The 20,346-nt window shown below is 41.3% G+C and overlaps 2 protein-coding genes across 2 annotated transcripts in view; one reads left to right on the forward strand and one right to left on the reverse strand.

The window, feature by feature from the left end:
* Window positions 1-2,759: 2,759 nt before the first annotated feature.
* Window positions 2,760-7,621, reverse strand: ap2s1 (adaptor related protein complex 2 subunit sigma 1). The gene is made up of 5 exons (XM_052079316.1): window positions 7,453-7,621; window positions 6,946-7,095; window positions 6,026-6,139; window positions 5,254-5,313; window positions 2,760-3,707 (listed from the first exon to the last, which is right to left on the reverse strand). Exons 1-5 carry the CDS (start codon window positions 7,453-7,455, stop codon window positions 3,606-3,608), a joined length of 429 nt encoding a protein of 142 aa, XP_051935276.1. The 5' UTR covers window positions 7,456-7,621; the 3' UTR covers window positions 2,760-3,605.
* Window positions 7,622-10,758: 3,137 nt separating this feature from the next.
* arhgap35a (Rho GTPase activating protein 35a) overlaps window positions 10,759-20,346 on the forward strand; it is a 55,870-nt gene continuing 46,282 nt past the window's right edge. Inside the window, exon 1 of the mRNA XM_052079168.1 lies at window positions 10,759-11,506. The gene's annotated coding sequence lies outside the window, so the exon portion shown is untranslated. The remainder of the gene's footprint in view (window positions 11,507-20,346) is intronic.

The following is a 20,346-nucleotide window of genomic DNA, read 5'->3' on the forward strand; positions in this document are numbered from 1 at the left end:
TTGGGAGAGGAGCGCACTTTGCCTTTCCGAATACACACATGATCCGAGTAGCGTTAGGGCCTCAGAGTGAATTTCGGAAAGCGTCCTGTGTTGTTGATGGCGGAAAATGAGTTCCAGTTGGATAACATTTCTGCTTTGAACTACACAAAACGTTTTTTCTTAAAGTGGCTTACTTAAACAAGAATGTTGCATCGCAAATGAGGCCAAATGAAGAATTCTGGTTAGTTGTTGCGCCGTTTACTGCTGTAAATCCTCTTTGTCTGTGTAAGGGAGCGGTATGCTGAAATCGTGATGCGTCACAGATTTGTTGCAATGACTTGTTGTTTTTGTTCTTCCTCCATTTCTTCTTCAACTTTCTTTTGGCGGGTTGACAAATACTTTTGATGCATTACGGCGGTGGTTAGAAGGTGGCGGCAACCACCAAAAGAACATCAACGCAAAGGCTGTGTGGTTGTTTTAAATCACAATGTATAATTCTTGTTTTATGTTGAGTTGCCTACGCTGCCACTGTACGGCGCTCAGATTTTTTCCTGGCAAGTCAAAGCAAAAAAATACAAACAACAACCCCCCCAAATTCATTCCTCGACAAACTTTTACGCCTGGTCACTCATATCTGAAGGCATCACTGTGTTTCCTGAGAGTCTGTGTTGGGACTGGGCCATCACGCAAATTGAGAATCAAAATCGAAAATCCACAATCGTAGCACCTGCCGAAATGCACTGGGGGCTGAAATGGAACCCAAAACGTTCTTCAAGAAACACTGCTAAAGATTCTGTATGCGTAAAAAGGGTGAGAGGTTAAACAAAAAGAAAAATAACCGTGCAAAATATTGAAAGGAGTTTTTTTTAGGGGGGGGGTGCAAATATGGGAATCCGCGGGTGCTGAACCATGAGTATGTGGGGGTCCAATGCACTTAATTCTCATAAAATTAGCGCCCACCCCCCACCCCTCCGTAACATTTTTTTCTTATTTTAAATTCCTCATAAAGTTCTACTCTTTCCTCCCACTGTTTTGATTTCTCAGTACAGTACTCTTTCTTTTCAGTGTGGCCTCAACTCTTTCCTTCTGCAAGTGCACTTTTACTTTTCTTGTTTATAAGCTGTAACTATGGAATTGTACATTTTCTTTTGACTTGAAACTGTCATCAATATTTTAACTGGAGATGTCGGCATTTCTTACAAAGGAGCAACTGCGTGTGATAATTTGGTTTTTTTTTCTAGGAAGAGTTTGTGTTCAACGTGCAGCCGGTATTTTCTGATGTCATCCAGTCTACATTGATGCACTCAGTTGCTGCTTGGTAACAAATGCTACATTGTCTAAAATAGGACTGTAGATGTTCATTGTACATAAGAATTGTCTTTAGAGGGTGACTGTCGCTCAAAATAAAATGTATTATTATTATTATTGATTGTAAGGATTATGCAATCCCCAGTAAATATGCTTATCTTTTTTCCAGTGAAAAGCCAGCACCTTTGTCATTCAATGTCTCCTACCACATTCTGAGTTTCCTTCGTAAAATCCCTCAAATAAATTTCAGTTGGCTTCGGAACGCCGTGAAATGTAACAATGGCTTCACATCACCTTCCACTGTGGAGCACTTAGTCTTTACGAAGCAACGGAGCGAGGTTATGATATCACTAGGATCACGTGATGAACAGTAAATGGCCACCACGGTGCCCCAATCGTGTTGATTTATGCCCCAGGTTTGGTTCAGTTACAACCTGAGCGGTTTTATTTAGCCTGAGTGGATGTATCGACTGATTTATTGATCTTGGGCATGCTGTTGGGGTGATCTCATAATTCAATTGCACGAGGAAATTGTGATACTGACAGTCTGCCACTAGGTGGTGCTACGTCACCAGGTTTCTTACTAGATGAAGTAATTAATAATCCTTTGGTCAGCACTGTGGACAAATCCACCATTTGCACACTATATTTGGACCTGGGCATTTTGCATTAACGCTATCAGTTGATGTCAAGTATATTACACGGGTCCACAAAAGTTAACTCAATATTTGAATTTAAGATTTAAACAAACCTTGCAATATTTTGTGCCGATTCCGAATCTGGCCTCGTTTTTCTCGAGCATGTCAGGCTTTGATAATATAATAATTCATTCATTCATTCATCTTCCGAGCCGCTTGATCCTCACGAGGGTCGCGGGGGGTGCTGGAGCCTATCCCAGCTGTTTTCGGGCAGTAGGCAGGGGACACCCTGAATCGGTTGCCAGCCAATCGCAGGGCACACAGAGACGAACAACCATCCGCACTCACACTCACACCTAGGGACAATTTAGTGCGCCCAATCAGCCTGCCATGCATGTTTTTTGGAATGTGGGAGGAAACCGGAGCACCCGGAGAAAGCCCACGCAGGCCCGGGGAGAACATGCAAACTCCACACAGGGAGGCCGGAGCTGGAATCGAACCCGGTACCTCTGCACTGTGAAGCCGACGTGCTAACCACTGGGCTACCGGGCCGCCTAATATAATATATTTATGAATCACGGATAGTTTCAGCAACAGTTGCATTTTTTTCTGAAACGTCATCGTTATAAATTATAATGCATGGTAAAGGAACATTGTTCTGTGGTAATGCAGTACATCTTTGGGGGGTAATAGATCAAATGAAAACTGGAGTTTTTTGTGTTTGGGTGTGGGCGGGGGTCGATTTTCTGATGCTTTGAAATTAATATTGTCAACAGTTTATAGATTGTTAAAAATGCTACGTCACAGGAAACAAGGGATAACTCGAGTCAAAAATGTTCTCATACATCATTTTATTTACACAGAATGTATTTGAACTGGGAGACAATACTTCAAATAAAGACTTCCATCAACATACTTGGGTGGAAACTAAAGGGAAGCAGTACACACTAAAACGATTGGGGAAAAAAAATACAAAACATAGGAAACCACCATGGAATATGGTCAATTTTAGAGCTATGGGAGGTGGTTTCACAAGAAAATGAGGTTTCATGAAGCCAATATGTGACTCACATTTATGAAACGACTACATAGTATTTGAGGCATACATGTAGTGTGCTCTGGAATGATTTTTCCAACTTATAGTCGATATAATTATGTAAAGATACAAGTATACAATATGCACGAACCATATACGCACACGTCACAGTACTGCTTTATAAAATGTGTGACAAGCACCACGTCATGAAGAGTATTTGACTATATTTGAAATGCCATTGCAATGAGGCGGCCATCTTGTGATACAACAGGTTGTCATCGCACACTTGCCCGGAGTACGCTTATTCAAGCCGCTTTGAAGGGCCTCCGAATTAAACTTAATGGTGAGCCACATGTAAAATGCCCATGATGAGTTTTTGACATCAGTGGCAGGTTTTAAAAATCACCTAAGTGCCGGATGCACTGATTATGATGGTGCTTGTTCATGACAGTCGTGCTCTGAGATGAGGGTTAATTGGAGGGGCTGGATGTGAACACACTGTTGCCAAGTGACAACTCACTTGACTTCCCAAATGTAACTTTCATATTGAGCAGTGCGACACAGCCAAAATATCACGTAACAATTTCAAACGTCGAGGAACTCCCCTTCATCAACAGGAGGGAAGCCAGGAACATGTTTGTTGTCTATTCCAGTGACTGGAGCATGAGGAGCTGCTTGAGGACCTTAGTCTGACTAGTCTCCCTGATCTCGCCGGCGAGGAACATCTCATCCACCACCGTGTACACCTGGAGAGAGACACGGCGGCTTGGTTAAGTAAGGCAGACGGCGTTCCGACATACAGTTGATCAGCAGCGAGGGGAACTGCAGGATAAAAATACTCAATGATGACCACAAACCACGGAGTGAAAGTAGACATGACATTATCTCCTTCCTTACTCGTATAAAGAAGTTCCTGGAATGTTGCCTCACCAAATGACAACTTGTCAAGTCCTCATATTTTAAAATAAGCATCAAATGACAAAACACAGACTACGGCCTCAAATATTTGGATAGTGACAGCCTTTATGATTTCTTCGCTGTGCGACAGCACAGTCAATTTAAAATAAAACTTGAGCTCCAAATGTAGACATTCATCAAAAGAAGTTTCACAAAACTATAGAATTAATACAGTGCACTCCGCTTAATAGAACACCATTGGGCCGAAGCGCTTCTGTTCTACTAAGCGGGGTTTCTATTAACCGGCGACACTTTATTAGGTACACCTTCAGACACATCGACGACCAAGTTATGCACGCAGAAAAACCCCTGCTGACGAGTTAGAAGAGATATTTCGACTGTGGACGTCCATATCTTTAATCAAACAACAAAACAACAACTTTAATCAACTTCAGTCAAACATCTCAAATCACGAGAAAAATTTCGTTACTTTTGTCTGGAAACAGGAGTCCGTAATTTTGCGGTTGACTTCCCTCTCAATGCGCTGGATAAGAGGGAAGTCCTGGAAACCGCGGGCGTACCTTCTGAGAATCCGGCAATGCATCGTATCGTCTGAGTATGTCCTTATTATCCGCAGGTGATAGCCCTCGTCTCTTGAATGAAGTTGAAGCCATTGTGACGTGCGTGTGTCTATGTGTGGAGTGACGCGTGCTACCTGTTACTGTATACGGCTAGAACCACCGCGTTTTCTCGCGATAGCGGTACAGTATCGCGATAGCTACACTTCGAAAACCACTAGTTTACAATGTTCATTGCTTACGGCCTGTTCTATTAAGCGGAGATCTGTTCTACTAAGCGGAGTATCTTTATAGGAAATTGCATTAGGCAAATCCGTTCCAGAGCCTTTTGCTCTATTAAGCGGATTACTCTATTAACCGGTGTTCTATTAAGCAGAGTGCACTGTACCCACTATTTGGAGATACTTGAAGTCAATATGCAGTGGTCTCAAAAAAGTATATTAACAACCGAGATAAACAAATGTGAATGAAAATCCTCAATAAGTGCCTGAGGTCTGGAGGAGCCCATGGCCGACGTCATTTTCTTGTGGTGGTGTATGAACAAAAGAAAAAAAAACTACCTGTAATTGTCCTCTGGACACTTATGCACTTGTTTAAAAAAAAAAAAAAAGCAGCAAGCGCTATGTTTAATATGTGGCCGCAAGATAATTTTAAGCCGTAAGTAATTAGAAAGACCGGCAAGAGCGACTGGGGAGTTATTTGTTGCTAAGCATTCTCGCCTTGACCTTGTAAGTAACAACTACCGCATAGGTGTTAATTACAAAGAGGAGGCTCATTGTCTGTTGTGTTGGGTTTGCCATTCTGTCAAGGCACTTACCTTGTAGAAGTTGAAGACGAGGTCCAGTTCACACACGTTGTGAAAGTACTCATTGAGCACCTTGGGGGGAGAGACATACATTCAAGTCTTATGAGTTCACACTCAAATGATTATGAAATATCCTTCCATAGTGTAGTGACCAAATATTCAAAGTCATGCGGATCCCTAATGTTATGCCCCGTGAATCCCAGGACTGTCTAAATTACAATGTTTCACCACCGACAAACAAGTCATTAGATGTTTATCACTTGGATCAAAGACGACTGTATGTTAAAAATAAAATAAAAATCAGCACAGGATAACTCAAGAGAATGAATGATGACATTTATCACATGTCTTCTGAGGGATGGATAGCAGGAGAGGAGATGGCTGGACTCCACAATGCTAATGTAGCATCGCAAAGACACAGAATTGCATTGTTTATCTTCCGCCTTAAGGCATTTTAAATGGAAACATAAGCTCTTTTCTTTAAATGTTCACTTGCTCCTTCTGTATTCTGTGAATTTGATATTTATAGCCAACATTGATTCACTTTAGTGACCTCTTTACGAGGAAAATAATACCCAATTATATTTAGGAATTTCGTAAGCACCTATCAACAAGGTACTCCCCACAAAAATGTGATGAGGTGCAAGAAGCAAGAGAACAGTAAAGGATGATCATTAACAAACATTCCAGACCACAATCAGAGCATAAGAACTAAATCATCAAAGTTGACTTACCGAGCAGCTCTAGTGTAGCCAACATCACGCTGAGTGGATATGTTTCTTACCTCTACAAAGTTGTGGATTCCCTCGAGGTATGCCAGGTTATTATCAGTCACGTCAACACAAATGCAGAAGTAGAGTCCAGCATAGCGTCGGTAGATGATTTTGAAGTTTCGGAACTGTGGAAACAATACTTGTCAGCCTTAATTATTTGGCCTCAAAGTGCTTTTAAGGAACTGCAAGTTGACAAGAATACAGTAGATAAAAAAGTCTACACCTTTTCAAATGCCATTTAGTCTCAGGACTAGTAACAGCATAAAAAAATATATATTACTGTGACAACACTGGTTGTTATTTGGAACTTTTCATAATTCCCTCCAACTTGGCTAAGACTCGTCTGTATGACAATAATTAGTTTCTCCACATCTTTGGGAGTTTCGTTGAATGAAGAAAAAACGGGTGCCAATACATCCGTTTTGCTCAGCTATTTTTTTTAATATATTATTTGGAAACGTTTATGTGGGTGAGTTTGTGATTGACAGTTTGCAGAGGGCTGAGGTGTAGCTAGCGTTGGCCACCAGCTGATGGCCGACCGCCTTGACACCTAAGAGCCATTTGACATAAAATTCCAGCACAGGTCCAACAGGGAGGTTGCTAAACTCCTCAAGACGACGCAGAGAAAGTTTGTGATCACTATTGGTAGTGATGGAAGCTAGCTGCTCAATAAGAGGTACAGAAAATGTCCAACTAAAGAGTTGTATTTTCAAAATGAGAGTAGCTATGAGTCACTGACCAAAACGTAATAAAATAAGGAAAGTAAGATAACTGGTGGGCAAAAATAAAAAGGCAACCCATTCCTCCAAGATTGTCACACGGAAGAACGTGTGTATTTGTTGTTTTCGAAATTTTGTCACTGGGTAAAGGGATTGAGACTTTAAATCGCTGCCCGCATGATGATTCCAGTCCCGATCAGGAATGAACTCACCTCCACAAAGTTGGTGTGCTTGGCATCTCTGACAGTCACCACTGCGTGCACCTCCTCGATCAACTTCTGCTTCTCGTCGTCGTCAAATTGCATGTACCATTTGGCGAGTCGTGTCTTGCCGGCTCGGTTCTGGATCAGAATGAAGCGGATCTAAAATGCACAAAATTATATCAGACGGGGGAAATACAGCAGTATATCACAGTGCAATGCCATCAAACATCACTGCTGTGACGTCAAGTGGAGCATAGAAGACCGATTTCATTTTAAGGTACACTTTCTGTTTGCAAGAGCTAAGTGGACGCGATGACGAAACGAACCGGGGCACTTATTTTCACAAGTTGATATCACATTGCTTCTAAGATCAGAGTTACATTGCCTTGTTTTAATAGTATATTATGTGCCTTTAGCGCTTGCCAAGTGACTTGCGTTGCTAAATGTTAAGTACGCTAGCGGTGATCGGCAACAAAATTATAAACATTTTGTTAAATTAATCAGCGACGTATTTACCATGTTCGTTTCCTAATTTGTGACCTTCTAAACTCCAGCAAGGCACGTTCGTGGAATACTATGCAGCGCGTTTATTCCAATTCATAAGTAATTCTTCCGACCGCTCGACCGCTATCTCTCCCAAGCTAACCAGAAGTAGGGGAAATAGTAATGTCGCGTTGCATGCTGGGGGGAGTAGTTTTCATAAACGCGTTTGGCGCTATCGGCGAGTGATTTAAAACTCCAAGAACCCGCATCCTTTAGTAATGACTTTCCTTGTGACGAGATCACATGATTCAAAGCCAGTCAGGTTTTTTAAATTTTATTTAGACGGTGCGTGGTGCATTCATCCACAAATATAATTATTTTACAAACAAAAAACATTTGAAAATACTCAATAAAGATGAGTAATGTCTAGATGAACTGATTAGCTCGACAGAGCACTATGTAAACTGCTGAACACCAATTTTACAAGCAGACCCATAAATAGTAAAGCTGTAAAGGGTGTGTGTTTCCTTGGTTTTTCAGAGGAATACATTTATTGGAAAAAATAGTACATCTGAAGATTTTTAATATTTTATCAGACAGATGACATGTTAAACATTCAGGAACATGAATTGATAGGGCACAAGCACCCCAAAAACGATAAAATAACAAAACGTAACAGAGGACCGAACAGGCAGGTTGATTGCTCCACACTCCACTTATTTCATTCAAATTAGCCACGGCTATGAGTAAATTACTTTTCGCAACTTATCTGTTATAAGAAGAAAAAAACTCATTGTGAAGAACAAAGAGGTTTGTGATTTGTAGAAAAAAATAATTTTAGTTTACTTTCATCATAATTTAGCCTGGTAGAAATTTAAGAGTAGAACGTACAGTACCAGTCCAATCCATGTGTATTTATAGAGCAAAAACAGTTTATCAAGTGTTTATTACAATGTAACAAAGAAAATAAACACAGACGTGGATGAACAATACATAGAAATAAAAAAAACATGAAAAAATTAAAAATCACATTTAAAACTGAAGTATGGCAAAAAAGGGGAAGATTTAAAAACTTACACACACAAAAAAGGGCAGACAAACAGTTTATGTTCACTCAATTTTCTCCTTTTAATAGGCCTTATTTGTTGTTCATGATTGAAGGAAGACCACAATATATGATCAAATGGGATTATAATTATTAATGTTTTTGATAAAATATTAACAGTCTTCATTGGGATGGAAAAGGCACAAATAGAATGAGCCATAACTGTAAGTGGTAAAGGCACGACTCAATTTAAGTCAATCATCAGATCCTTGTTCAATAGTGCTTGTTCTTATTTGGGTCATGGGTGAGTTTGACCCTATCTCAGTTGGGCGAGAGGTGGTGTTCTCCGGCCTGAGCATTTGTGGGAATTAAATGGGGTGGAGGAACTTGGGACTGTCAGAGATTGCACAACGTTTGAATGGAGGAATGTGTTGGCCCTGGAGACCAAAAACTATTTCAGCTGCAAGTCCAGAGAAAGGGATGGGGTGAAATGGATAAGAAAAAAATACAAGGCCAACGAAAGCTAACTTAGGTATTTAGATCGTCTTTGTTGAAATAGCTTTTGCTTTTCTAATTCAAACTCTTAGTTGACCAGTGTTTAGGCCAAGGCAAAAAGAAAAACAAAATGGATTCAAAACAGCAACAGATTATTTTTGCAGAAACTTTGACCCCTGTTAATCTTGCTTCTTGTGACTGGGGTCGTGCAAATATTGCTAGAGAGTGACACGGTGTCCAATGTGATTGGACATGAGCTTGTGTGTTTATTCAAGCAGAGGTCAGTGCACTTTGAACACAAACTGTCTGTTTATAGATAACAAAAATGAGTACACAGTAAACTATTGAGTTCCTACATTGGATTCCTCCAACTTTCAAAAAACAGGGAGTATGTTAAGTGCACTGAAGACTCGGATTCAATAGTGTCAGGTTGATTGACAGGTGATGTGTTCAGGGTGTGTTGCGACTTTTGCTGTCACTCATTTAGAAAGCACCTCATCGACAATCATGACATTGAATAAAATGGAGAGAAAAAATACACTTCTCTCTCTTGATTGAGTCGATCTGGTCGACTGGTTAGCGCATTGGCCGCACAGTGCGGAGGAGCAGGGTGAGATTCCGGCTCCGTCCTTCCTGTGTGGAGTGTACATGTTCTCCCCGTACATGCGTGGGTTTTCTCTGGGCACTCCAGTTTCCTCCCACATTTCAAAAACATGCGTGGCAGGTTAATGGAACACTCTAGATCAGGGGTGTCCAAAATCGGTCCTCAAGGGCCGCTGTCCTGCCTGTTTTCCAGCTCTCCCAAGTGCAACACACCTGATTCAAATAATCAAGAACGTTCGCATGCTGCTTCAGAGCTGGCTGATGACCTGATCATCTGAATCAGTGTTGCAGCCGGGAGAGGCAGGACAGTGTACCTAGGTGTGATTGTGTTTGTCTATGTGTGCCATATATATAAAATGCCTCTTATATGTTATATTATTAATATTAATGTTTTTCTGCAGTTTAATCTGTACAGTGAGTTACGTTAAATTTGTCATTTATATTATAATATTGTTTTATTTTTACTTTAATTATTATTATTATTGTTATTATTTCATTCTCTGACTGTAGTATGACTTGTTTTTATTAATATTATTTCATTGGCTTTATGCAACTATTATTCCTCTTTTCTTCTTTTTAATATAATTATATGATTATTTTCATATCATAATTGTTATTTTTGTTATTTCATTTTACATTTTATTTCTGTCTCCCAATTTGTCTTTCATTATGATCTGTAATAAAAATCTGTTAACTATGAATCTATCTGTTCCTGTTTTGAAGCACGTTGTGGTAAATAATAAATAAATAAATAAATAATAGTAATAATGATGATGATGACAGTTATTGTATGTTTTATACACTGTAATATTTGTAAGAAATTCTGTGCCATATATATATATATATATATACATGGCATGTGATGTATATATATATATATATGTATATATGTATATGTGTGTGTGTGTGTGTATGAGAGAGAGAGAGATACCGGTGTATGGTATATTAATTATAAAAAAAGTCTCCGTTTTTAAAGTACATGTTGCATTTCCTTTCAGGTGTCTCACTATGACTACAGATACGCGAATAAGAATCCTTTGTAGTGGACCGTTCTCACTTTTAAAAATGTCTAAATAGATTTCCAAACTGTTGAATTCGAAAGCTATGTCAAATGGAACGGTGACAATGATTACTATGATTCGCGAACAAGAGAGCGTGTGCACGTGAGAATGTGCGTTTGAGTGTGTGTGCGTGCGTGCGCGCGCGCGCATGTACGTGTGCGCGTGCTGTAATGGTGTGCATGAACCACTGGGTGAGACGGTCTTTTTGTGTTGGCCGCGAAAGAGGAGGGGAGATGCTGCCTGGAGTCAGAAGAGGGGCCGCCGCCATTATTGGGAATCTGACTAAAAAAATAACACTTACCACACACCGTCACACATTTTTTTTCTAGCCTGCCAGCAGCTCAACAACACGAGCGAAGAAGACGGGAATTCAACCTTTTCTTTTTCTCCTCTCACCGCTGAGATCATTGAAGACAGCTCGCCCCTTTTCCCTCTTTTGGCGAATCTTTTATTTTGGACATAACAAAGGAAATAATAATTGCTCCAAACAACGTGGTGGCGAAGCAAGAAAGACAAGACTTCCCAAAGGTCGTTTTAAAACCGGCACAGCCTCCATTTCCCCCCTCTTCCTTGTTCAAAGGCGTGTTGAAGACGACTTTGTGCGGCATTTTTTGGTCGCTTTTCCCCCTTAACTAGCATTCAGTTGTCGGTTAGCCCTCCGGCACACACACACACGCACGCACGCACACGCGTCGAAATGCTAATGTGAAAACTTCAGACGAGAGCCTACAAAGTGACAAGGAATGGACGCTTAGACTCTTTTCGCCCCCTGGAAACGGATAATAATCGATGAGAGTGTTGGCGGGGAGTGTTTTGTCTCTTTTTCAACACTGTGCGAGGAGGGAAAGGAGTGGACGGAATCCGGAGAGGAAGGAATGTTATGGTACGTAGACTACTTCCTTTTAAATCTCTCCGAGTCTGGAGGGTGCTCTGCCAAATAATGTGTGATTATGAGCGTTTGTGCCACTTGTTTCACAATACTTTGTGAACGTAACTGGGAGTCAAGCCCCAAACCACCCCCAAAAAGAATTCTTTGGCGTAAAGATCATAATTCATCTGATATACACGACTGTCCGTGTTTTATGTTATGTGTGGTGTTTATTATTTTACTTTATGTTAACTGTTTTGTTAAGCGCTTGGTTACAGCTGCCGCTGTTGTGAAAGCGCTATATAAATCAGCATGTATGTATTGTATTGTATATGGATGGATTGATGCTTGTGTGTTCATTTGTAGCTGATTCATGGGAAGTTTTCAGAGGGAGAATGGACACCATCCAATCAAACATTAAAACAATTGTTTGGAAGCGCAACACCTGAAATGCATTGGTTGTGTCAGGCCTGTCAATAAAGTGCCCAATTGGTTGGGTTTAATTAAGGAACAATCAGAGCACGGAACAACATATATTTAACTCATGCCTGTGGTTCATATCCAAAATGAACCTCAAAGTGAATTTAAGTACGGCATTATTTGGTTTCAAATTAAAAATTTGTACACCAAACATCAAAAACTGAAACTGGACCTGAATATTCCTATTACTATATTCCAATTTTTTTCCACCCCCAACTTGTATGCGTCCATTTCATATCACATTTGGAGCTATGTGGCTCCCATGTTTTTATGATGTTGTCGCAGTAGACTTACAGGGCTGACCTCATGTTAACAATTAACATAGCCGTTAATCTATTTCCGTGCCAGCGCCAGTCAACTCGTGTCATGCTTACTGCAAAATGGTCGTTGCCCCAGCCAGCCACTCCCTTTCAGCATCCCCCACTGGACATCTGGTCACTTCATTCCAGGAGACGCTCTTAGTGCCACTCCGGGTTCAAGAATGATGCCGAAGGATTTCAAGTGAGAGACCGGTGGCAGGTGCGGGCATACACTGCTGTGTCATTGCCGAGTCAAAGAATGAAACTGGAAATTTAATGGCAGAGACAACGCTGGTGTTGTTTCCTTTATTAAATCAGCCATCAACCAGATCATTATCATAACCAGTGGAGGATTTGAAGAGTGTACCCTCTGTGTTTAGTGTTACATTTCCCAATAACAATTCAGATAAAGTGGTAGAAAATGTAATTTAATGCTGCAATGATTTTAAATTAAGTGTGTTCCCATTTTAATGAGGATTCACCAAAGCATCTGCATATTTTACAAACCATGTTTCCTCACATCGTGGCCTCCAATGCTGGGATGAATTGCCAGATGCAGTTATCCACTTGAATAAATTAACACGACACCCCAAATGGAAAAGCCACCAGTCTATACCCAGACATTTACGATGGCTTTAATTTGGCGTTTTGCACATTCTGGAAGAATAGAACGGCAATACCGTACTCACAGGGGAGTCATCTCGATGGTGTATACTGCAAGGTTAGGGGCTTGCATTCGATTAATTGTTGAATTCTGTTGATCGTGTGGAATTAAAGCGGTTCAGCACACCTTAGATAACAGTTATAATCAATTAGTTGCGATCGGCTCAAGCTCACCTGTGAGCCTAATGAGGACCGGTGCAATAGAAAATGAAGATATTGATTCTATTGCTTGTGGAATGGTTGTCGATTGATCATGTCTGGAAGCAGTCGAGGACTTGATCAACTGGTTTGCTTTCTGGAAAAGAACAAAATCTGCAGCACTTTTTCACACTGATGCCAGTATGAGCACTCAACTCTTGAGCAATCACCAATATTGATACCACTAATACTTGGTACTTTTGATGCATAATATTCACAATAAACAATGACAGATATTAAAAAGAATAAAAAATAGACCTGTATATCCCACCGTGAGATGGCCACAACCAACCTTTTAGTGAGAGATCCTTTTACAAAAAACAATCAATTGCTCGTGTTCCCCAGAGTCAACTGAGGCAATAAAACATGTGCAATGACATACAACTCCAGTCGAGCATCTTTACAACGTACCACTACAATGTTCACATTTCAAAGTCCCAATTTCACATGATTCATTTTGCTTCCAGCGAACACCTATTATAACGGCCAGATTTTTACCACAGAATTGTGAAAGGTCCTTTGTTACAATGAATTGTGGGAAGCTAACTGCCGACGTCACCTTGCTTATAAACAAAATGTACAGCGCGGCATTCCCCTCGTTGCTTAGCAACACTACTGATCGACTAGTCATTGTTGGACTTCTGGAGGTGCGGTCCTGCACATGGTCTCAATACATGTCTAGTAAACGAAAGCAAATCTCGCTGTCTGTGAAGGAGCTATCGTGGTAATTTGTTATTTCAGTTTTCCAGATTTTTAAAAAGTGCATGGCGAAAACTGTGCCATGCCATGCAGGCACTTTGTAGTCAGGCATGAGTCAGTCCTCCCTCAACATACAAGAACTTGCATATCTTTATTTATATTGCCGCTTATCTGCCCTTCATATAGTCTGCTGAATTGGCCGCTTCGGAGCGCCCCGTTGTTGGCCGTGAGTGTGTGCACATCACAGAGAAAGAGAACAAGGCTGAGCTGGGGGTGGGGGGGATACTTAAAAACAAATGGACTAAGGGTTTGAGCAGGTGTGGCCGCTTTAGAGCATCTTGCTGTCGGCGCACGTAACAGAGACAGGGCGTGGCCACTTTAGAGTGCCTCGTCGTCGCCGCATGGAAAAGCTACTTTAGGCTTTGAGCGGCTGTTAACACTGCTCTCTGCGTCGCGACAAATTTAGATTTAATTTTACAGACACTCGTGTGGTTGAACAAGGAGATAAAGTGAAATGCCCATCCCGATTATTATCATTATTTTTTTTAAATTTCTGTCTCAAGCAGGTCCTCTGACTCAATTCAACCTACGGTATGTTGGCAGCATTTTTTGATGAGTCTCCTTTTCACTTTGCTTAATCAACTGCCTTGGAAGCCCAGTGCAACACTCCCAAGATTTCTCTCTGCTCCCAGGTAAAATTCATTGTCAGCACTTCTGCCGCTCGCCTGATTGAGCTTATTGCAGCATGGCGGTCACACCTCCAAATGACGGGCTCGCTACCAGTGCACCCCTTCACCCTTGTCCTGTCTGCCATCGGGTCATGTCGATCCAGTGCTGGGATCTGAGGGAGGCTCGCTCTGCTTGTCAGGCTCCGGGACGGATGTGTGGATGCATATTCTTCGGACACCGGATGTACGATTAAGTCCGTCGTTTATCTGGACAGGTCAAAGTTTGGCAAGCTGGAAAAGCGGAGGGGTGTGCTCTCCTCGATTTTATTTTTATTTTTTCCTACAGGATGAGAAATGGTCCCATGGAGCCCCTTTAAAATCACTGAGCGCTCTTGATAGCCGGTTATTTACTTACTACCCTACAACATATTACTGTGTCAACCCATGATTTTCTTCATGGGCTGTCACCTGCTCATTTGCATGTTTTCCCCTTGAGCCTACCTGTCAATGCGATGGAACTTCATACCTGTCAGTGACGGATCGCTTCTCCGCTCATCGGAAATGGTGTCTTTTCCCCAAATCTCTCTCCCGCTCGCCCTTGTTTCACAGCAGAAGCTTGCTTGTAAGTCAGCGAAAGCCTACTTTTGATGCAGAAAAGAGCTAATTATAGCAGGCAGCTTTGCAGAATTTGGTGGTCCAGATTACAGTCACTTGTCACTCAATGGTGGCTTTGTTCTGGTGACCGATTATTAGGCCGAAAGAGGTGCATTCTGGGAGGATTACATCTGCATTTCCATTAGAAAGTGTGCCTGCCGAGGTTGAAATGAGGATTTTGGAGCTCATCAGTGTCTCAGCCTCTTTGCAGATTTCAATTTTGAGATCAAGACCTCTCTAGTTTGCCCCTTATTCCGCTTTTAAGGTACTTAAACAGGAGAGCTGAAATGTGCCGTGGACTGGCCTCGAGTCAGCAGTTCCACTTGTGCTTTGCTTATTCTCCGAAGAATTTTAAAAAACCCCGTGAAAAATTGTCAACACTCTGGTTTTATCATAAATTGTTCATGGAGGAACTTTGAATGGACTGTTAACAAAAATTGCATTTGCCCTACAGCGAGCCCACCTTATAAAGGTCTTGTTTTCCAATTCTTATGTCATATAAAGCACGGTTGCTTGTAGTCAGTACGGCTTTTAGATATGATTAATGGCGGCTCAAACGAAGCGAACGCGATTAAAGTGGTCTTTTAAAGATGACCCCCACGGTGACACCGTTTCCGTCGTGGCCTCGGAGATATTACACCAGGATGGAAGATCCAGAGTTCAGTAGTGATTCCCTGATGTCAGAAGCCCTGGAAGAATTCAGTCTCATTCTTACCAAGCTGTGTGTTTCGTTGTGCATTTTCAGGGGTGGCCCTCGCCATTGTGGTGCCCTACATGAGATTTTAGATTTTATTTGTATTTAAAAAATATCTATTTAGCAATTTCTTTACTTTCTTCTTTCTTGCATTGTGAATTGCCACACAGTTTAATGCTGCGCCACCAATGCAAATCCAGCGAGGGTGTACCTGATCCGTGCCACACTGAACTGTGAGTGGAAAATGATTGAGTGCCGTACCAGTAATTGTAAATAGACGACATGTTGAGTCATTGTACATTTAAGGATGACTTGTACTTGGGTGGTTTTGATTGCTTTTGTATCCTTGATCATTTTTGGGGGAGGGAGGGACTTGGGCGTGGCAAAGTACAAATAGTCCCTTGGAGTTCAATTATTGGTTCTGAAAGGTTTGTGTAAATTGCTCCCTGAAGGATAAGATGTGGACTCAAACTGTACCCCAGTAGGCTCATCATTCGTAGGAAAAAGGGTGAGCGTGAGCAAACGGTTTTCTGCTTCAAGCTCTGCTCCTGGTATGTGCCCTTTCAGCTTTGCACTCCGGGATCAACCAATTGATGACGGCCAGAAGTAACTCTGCTGCTTGGCTATTGGCCACAGCTGAATTCCATGACTCGGCGTGTCCTGAGATAAGATGTTATGATTGAAATGCTGCCAGTGAAATGCGGCCACTGACTGGAGTTCACTCGGTTGGACTTTGGCTGCTTTAATAGGTCACGGAGACCCCCCTTCGGATTTGTCGTGTGTGTTTTTTTGACATTGGACATTATGGGTATTATTGTCTCGGATTGTTTTTTTTGAGGGAGTGAGTTATTGTTTAAGCAGAGTATACTCAAGAGGCACACCTGAAACCCTGAGATGCTGTACACATATATTCAAATATATTTTTGGTATTGGAGACACTTAAAAAAAAATCTGTTAAATGCAGGTTCCCATCACATGTTGTTTTTAACGAGTTCCTCTGTATATTTTAGGTCTATGTCATTTATTCAGTGCTGGAGTGCTTTACTTTCTTGGCAGGATCTTTGTCATTAACCTGGACTGATGCCATCTAAGAAATTTGACGGGCTGTCGGAGTTGCGAACAATTATTTCATTGAATCAAATATTGTTTAAAACCCCCATTTTTGAATTTCACTCAAATTTAACATTTGCACCGATTTGTTTTTTCCAAACGAAATCCAGGAAGACTGTTGCGGCTAAGCAGCATTCTTAGTTTTGGTTTTGTTTTTTTCCCACAGGGTTTAAAAAAGAAAATCGATGTATTTTTATGTTAACTTTGTGTATATGTTTTCATTATTATACTGCATTTTATCCATGCTGCCTGCAAAAGTCCCAAGCCATATCCTCTCTTGTGATGACTCACAGTAAATATGCATTCCAAAAAAAAAACAATTGAATCACTGTTCTTGGCCATCTGTTTTGGGCAGAAAATACTGAAATACTGTTTTGTCCATTTTCCCATTTCCCTTATCACATCTTGCCGTCGTCAGGCATTATGCACCGGCTCAATGATGCTTTCACAATGTCAGTCAGCCAAACTAGCTTAAAAATCCTGATCGAGATTGTGTGTCCATGATAACAATCTCGACAAATTCAGTTCAAATTTAACCCAAGTTCTTGCTTCTTTGGTCATTGGATGTGTCACTTGAACTACCTCAAGGTAATTAAAGCGCTTTAATCATAGACTGGCAAACAGCTTACAAGAAACGAGAAAATGAGCTGCGGGTACCAGCTCCCGCAGGCCTGAAAATACCTCAGCCGACCCCATGTTTTCACTTCTCTTTTGTTTCTCACATCGTCATCAGCCATTTTATTTTTTGCCTTTGTGAGGGTACGATGCAGTGGAATTGTCAGCTGCGGTTAAGGACACAAGAAGGGTACTGCCTTGTCACCCGATGTTTGTCTCAGATGCCACTTCGGGGGTTCTGACCACAGCAGTGGCCTTTGGCGTGTCCCATGCAAACACGTGCTGCCACTGTCTTGCACACAAACACCCCCCCAATCCCCGCACCCCCCCCTTTTTTTTGCTGTCATTTGCTTTTCTGAACTTTGGTTTGATGCAAACATTTTTTAAAAATTTGAATCATAACCTTTGTTTTTGTGGTATTTGCGGTCGATCCAAGTAATTTAAGGGTTGGTGACTCCATAGACACAACAGCTAGGTTTCTATCAACGGTACAGCTCAGTTTGGTGCATTCTAAAAATTATTCGTTTTGTAGTAGTTGTGGTTGAACTTGAGGTTGGTGACCCCGAGAACAACGGACATTTTTTCACTAATTAATGCAAAATGGCAGTCGAGTCTTTTTGGTCTTATTTTCTGAAACATCACCAGATGAGAAAATTATGAATCATTTCCATGATGTGTCGCTTTGTGCGATCGGGTTCGTTTAATAACACAACTCTTGGAAAGATTAGACGTTCTGTATTTGGACTGCCTTCTTGGTCGGAGAGAGAAAGCAATCACCATGTGTAAAACTCGTAGACTCTCGTACGACTGCGTAACGGCTGCGCATGCTCTGTGTGTACTCTGCGCTGTGGACAGGTATCACTAGTCGAACAAGCAAATACGATTTGCTCATATCATTACAGATGTGTGGTGTTAGCTCTGGTGCTACACCAATCTAGCGTCGCCTTTCTATTATGCGTCACTCTCCAGCTATGATGAATCAAGTGGTCGTTAATCCATCTATTACACTAATTTAACCGTTGGATGAAGCACGGTTTGATTGGTCATTCCTGGAGAGTGGGGCTCAGGGGATGACTTGCTGAAGAGGAGACTGATCCGTTACGTTCGATTACAATGTTCATGTGTGAGCTGAGTTCAACGGACGGACTCTGCAGTGTATACGCTCTCGTACAGAGGATGAGTTTATGGATGCCGGGTGATTTATGACACTTTACACCTCAGGCGCTACCCTAACACTGTGCGAACAATGACTGAAGGTTACCTGAACTGCAGAAACTGTGCTGAAGCACTTTCCACTACAGTGCAATGTACACAAGCATAGCGTCCATTGCTTGAGAACTGGTTGTACTACCAGACAGTTTGAATGGTATTTTCCCCAATATCCACTAGCTATTTGTGTTTTATTATATTTGTTTTTGTCTTTTATGCCTTTGATTCTGTATTAGAAATAAATGTAGTGAAGCTCAGAGACAATTGCCATTAATTGCAAGTCATTTTCAGGGAAAATATATTGACACCTTTATTATGTAGTTTAATCTGCAATTAAAGATTACTTGAGTCATCCATTAATCTTTTGATTTAATTTTTTTGATGAAGTGGATCGGAAAAATCATTTAAAATTTCTATACCTTCATTACAAAAGAGGACATTGTCTCAATTTGACTGTGCTGAAAAAGTGCCAAAAAGTGAATCATAAACCAATTATGATTCAGTTACTTTTTTGCTCCATAACATGTTGATCAATGTTTTTTCAGAGTAAAAGCAGATTTTTACAAGTGTCTGTTTTTACTTAGCACAACAATAATCAGTCTGCTTTCAATGAACATTGAAGAAATATATTTACCGTTGAGTGGTAAATTGATTCATTTTTGCACTTCTACTGTCATTATTGTGAAAGAAAATGACCTGTATCAGTATTTTTTTTTCTTCTCGTACGGCACAGCTCTCATGGCATATTCTCTCCCTTTTGTGATGCGAAGCATCTCAAGACTGCTACCAGTGGATTGATTCAGTATCAACAAATTGCGGCCTTGCGACCAAAAGCATGGCAAAACTGGCTTTAGAACTTGATTGTTTCTGGCCTCCGAGTGGTGGTGTGATTGTGGACATCATATCCTTTTTAAGGTGTGAAGATAAGGTGGCTACACATAGCTGTTTAATATCACGGACGGCAATGGCTCGACACCTCTTCATGGCTTATCTGAACTGGTCCAAATCTGTGGCCCCAGCAAAGGCTTATGCAAGCCCTGGGCTGATGAGTAAGCACCTCTCAGGCTGCGGATGGTTGAGCCGGCCTTTATCGATTGCAACGCCACTGCCTGTCACCCAGCCACCACTTAGCTAATGATGTCCATGCTATTGTCTCATGGTTGGGGAGTCGGGGGGAGAAGAACGACCATAAAACACTAACATAAAGATGGAGGAATTCACCCAAAAAGCTTCGACCCAAGCAGTTTTTTTTTTACATTTGAATGGTAGTATTCCATTTACTTCCTGCACCCTCCCTGTCTCCGGCCCATCATCACCAATCATAATTAACAGAAGTCGCTCTTTCTCCCCCCCCCCCAAAATCCCTTAGCTCTAAATTTGGTGACACATTGAAGAACTCTCAATGCCAGAATTTCCCAGAATGCACCAGGGGCCCCAAAGTCCATCGTCCTCATGTCAGAGTTCATTTCCTGCTGCGGGGCTACCACCATTTTGCTACATTCCAGTTGCTCAGAAAGTGTGTATGACCCAATCTTCAAGGCGCTGATTGTTTGAAGCCATATCAGT

The sequence above is a fragment of the Hippocampus zosterae genome, chromosome 10, assembly GCF_025434085.1.
Source record: "Hippocampus zosterae strain Florida chromosome 10, ASM2543408v3, whole genome shotgun sequence".
Taxonomy (NCBI): Eukaryota; Metazoa; Chordata; class Actinopteri; order Syngnathiformes; family Syngnathidae; genus Hippocampus; species Hippocampus zosterae.